The sequence below is a fragment of the Trichoderma citrinoviride genome (genome assembly GCF_003025115.1).
Source record: "Trichoderma citrinoviride strain TUCIM 6016 unplaced genomic scaffold BBK36scaffold_218, whole genome shotgun sequence".
NCBI classification, from domain to species: Eukaryota; Fungi; Ascomycota; class Sordariomycetes; order Hypocreales; family Hypocreaceae; genus Trichoderma; species Trichoderma citrinoviride.
The window spans coordinates 1-1,906 of record NW_020194926.1 but is presented as its reverse complement, the minus strand read 5'-3'; the positions used below and the strand labels follow the sequence as shown (position 1 = coordinate 1,906).

At 51.9% G+C, this 1,906-nt stretch overlaps 2 protein-coding genes across 2 annotated transcripts; one reads left to right on the top strand and one right to left on the bottom strand.

The window, feature by feature from the left end:
* BBK36DRAFT_1136757 (hypothetical protein) lies at positions 1–824 on the bottom strand. Its single transcript, XM_024893090.1, has 2 exons — positions 156–824; positions 1–77 (listed from the first exon to the last, which is right to left on the bottom strand). The coding sequence occupies exon 1, from the start codon at positions 367–369 to the stop codon at positions 157–159; it is 213 nt and encodes a 70-aa protein (XP_024744847.1). The 5' UTR covers positions 370–824; the 3' UTR covers positions 1–77; position 156.
* Positions 825–1,272: 448 nt separating this feature from the next.
* On the top strand, positions 1,273–1,906 carry BBK36DRAFT_1089876 (hypothetical protein; the record flags this gene model as incomplete). The annotated part of the gene is made up of 1 exon (XM_024889009.1): positions 1,273–1,906. A coding segment is annotated over one exon (634 nt), but the record flags the coding sequence as incomplete, so codon positions are not given.

Genomic DNA, 1,906 nt, shown 5'->3' with positions numbered 1-1,906 from the left:
GCCGATTCATCGGGGTGGGAGTTCTCGCAGGAACATGATGCCTTTGAGGTTTGCTGGCATGCTGGATAGCCAATCCGGTGAGTGACATTGCCGACTTCGCCAGTATTGCATGCTCAGAGCCACTGACGTGGAGGAACTCTTTTCCAACACATCAGATCAACTCTGAGCAACTCGTTGCCAATCAAAGATACGGAAAGATTCACCATCAACATGAGCATCATGTCCTTCCCCCAGGCCGCCATTGATGGCGACATGTGGGTAGAGCCAGTCGAAGTGCTGGCTAGCTACTTGTTTCGCAGAACGAGACGAGAAAGCAGCAGAGGCTGGCGAAGGGGAAGCCAACGCGGAAACCTCGACGGCCACCGCCATCTACGAGCTCTATTTCGACCGACATAGAAAATCCACTCTCATCATCTCTACGCCACTCCCCAAATCTGGGAGCTGGCTGCCCCCTGTTGCTCAGTGAAGGCCGCATGCCACAGAGGGTCAGCAGTCTACCGAACCCCAGCCGTGTCCTCGATTCACCATCTAGGCACACCAGGCAAAGGTCAAGGAAGAGCTCAAGGAGGCAGAGAGTGAGTTGGATGATCTCAGCCACGAGTGAGAAGATGTTGATCGGTATTGGTCTTGGGCATGACAAAATGGATCGTTTTAATCTTGAGGGCAGTTTGAGAAGAAGATCAAGAACCCCAGATGTTGTTTTGGCTCGCTGTCAGGAACCTGTGAGATTATGGCCAAGCGGTCGTTCTCTTCTCGATCATTGCCGTTACACCATAGTACACATCTACGTCCTTTGACGCCAGAATCTTTGAAACAGTCGTGGGCATCAGTATTTATTATAAATCCTGAAGTCCAGTTACATGTATATGAGATGTCAACCGCTTTTACCTTATATGTGCTATTGCCAACGTTCACCAATCAGAGGCCGTGGCTTTCCTTCATGTTCATGCACGAGACCTCGCTTATGCGCATTAGCACCGCCTTTCCTGCGGTTGTTGCTATCAAGCGTCGGGCAGCCGGCTGTCGGATTTTCGGACTTGAAAGACGGCACGTCATCCAAGGGAACGTTCCTCTCATCAGCTCATTATTACCTACCTAGGTAGTCAAAATCTCCCCTCTACTTTTCCGGATCTACTCTTCAACGTCTCATTTCTCGAGCTTTTGTCATATGAGCACTCGCATCTCTTGTCACAGATGTTGTGAGCAGCCACGCGGGACCATTGTCCGACTCCTGTCCACCCTATACAACTTACTGATTCCATCAAGTTCAACATGTCGACCTGGAATCCGTCGCATCTCTCGTCGTCCATCATCGGTCATGTACGACATCATCCCATACTCTTTACTTCCGCGATAGCGATGGTGCCGCTGGCGGCTCTGATGATGCCTTCGTACCGTGGCTTCATCGACCTTGGTCCCGGTGGCCTCCCACATAACGTCTTCGGCTGGCTTCTCCAAGGTGCCTTGCGTCCATTTGCCCTGAAGAGCACTCGCGATCAGAGCGCCTTTCAAAAGCCTGGCATTTCTTCCTCGTACGGACCTCACGGAACTACTCGATTTCTGCAGGGTGAGCTCCCTGCGCGTCAAGGAGATAGACCGGTCATCCCGGATTACGTGGCACCACAGAGGCAGAAGACAGACAAAGGCGACGAAGCCCTTGTCAGCAGAATGAATAGCCATCTAGGAGACTTGACGAGTCGTTGTCACGAGACGCTGGCCATCAAAGGATCTGGCCTGGAAGCAAAAGACAGCTCTGCATTATGGCTTGTCGGCACTCCGTTGCCCAAGTACCTGGTGAAAAGCACAAAGGGAGAAATTGTTCACGTCCACCCAGAAGCCAGCTCTCACATGATCCTCAGCCTGAGTGATGCAGAAGAAGCGATGGCAAAAGGCTGGGCTGAATTCC

Bases quoted from the DNA above. Each gene is read 5' to 3' on its own strand.
- BBK36DRAFT_1136757 (XM_024893090.1), bottom strand. From the start codon at position 369: ATGGCGGTGGCCGTCGAGGTTTCCGCGTTGGCTTCCCCTTCGCCAGCC.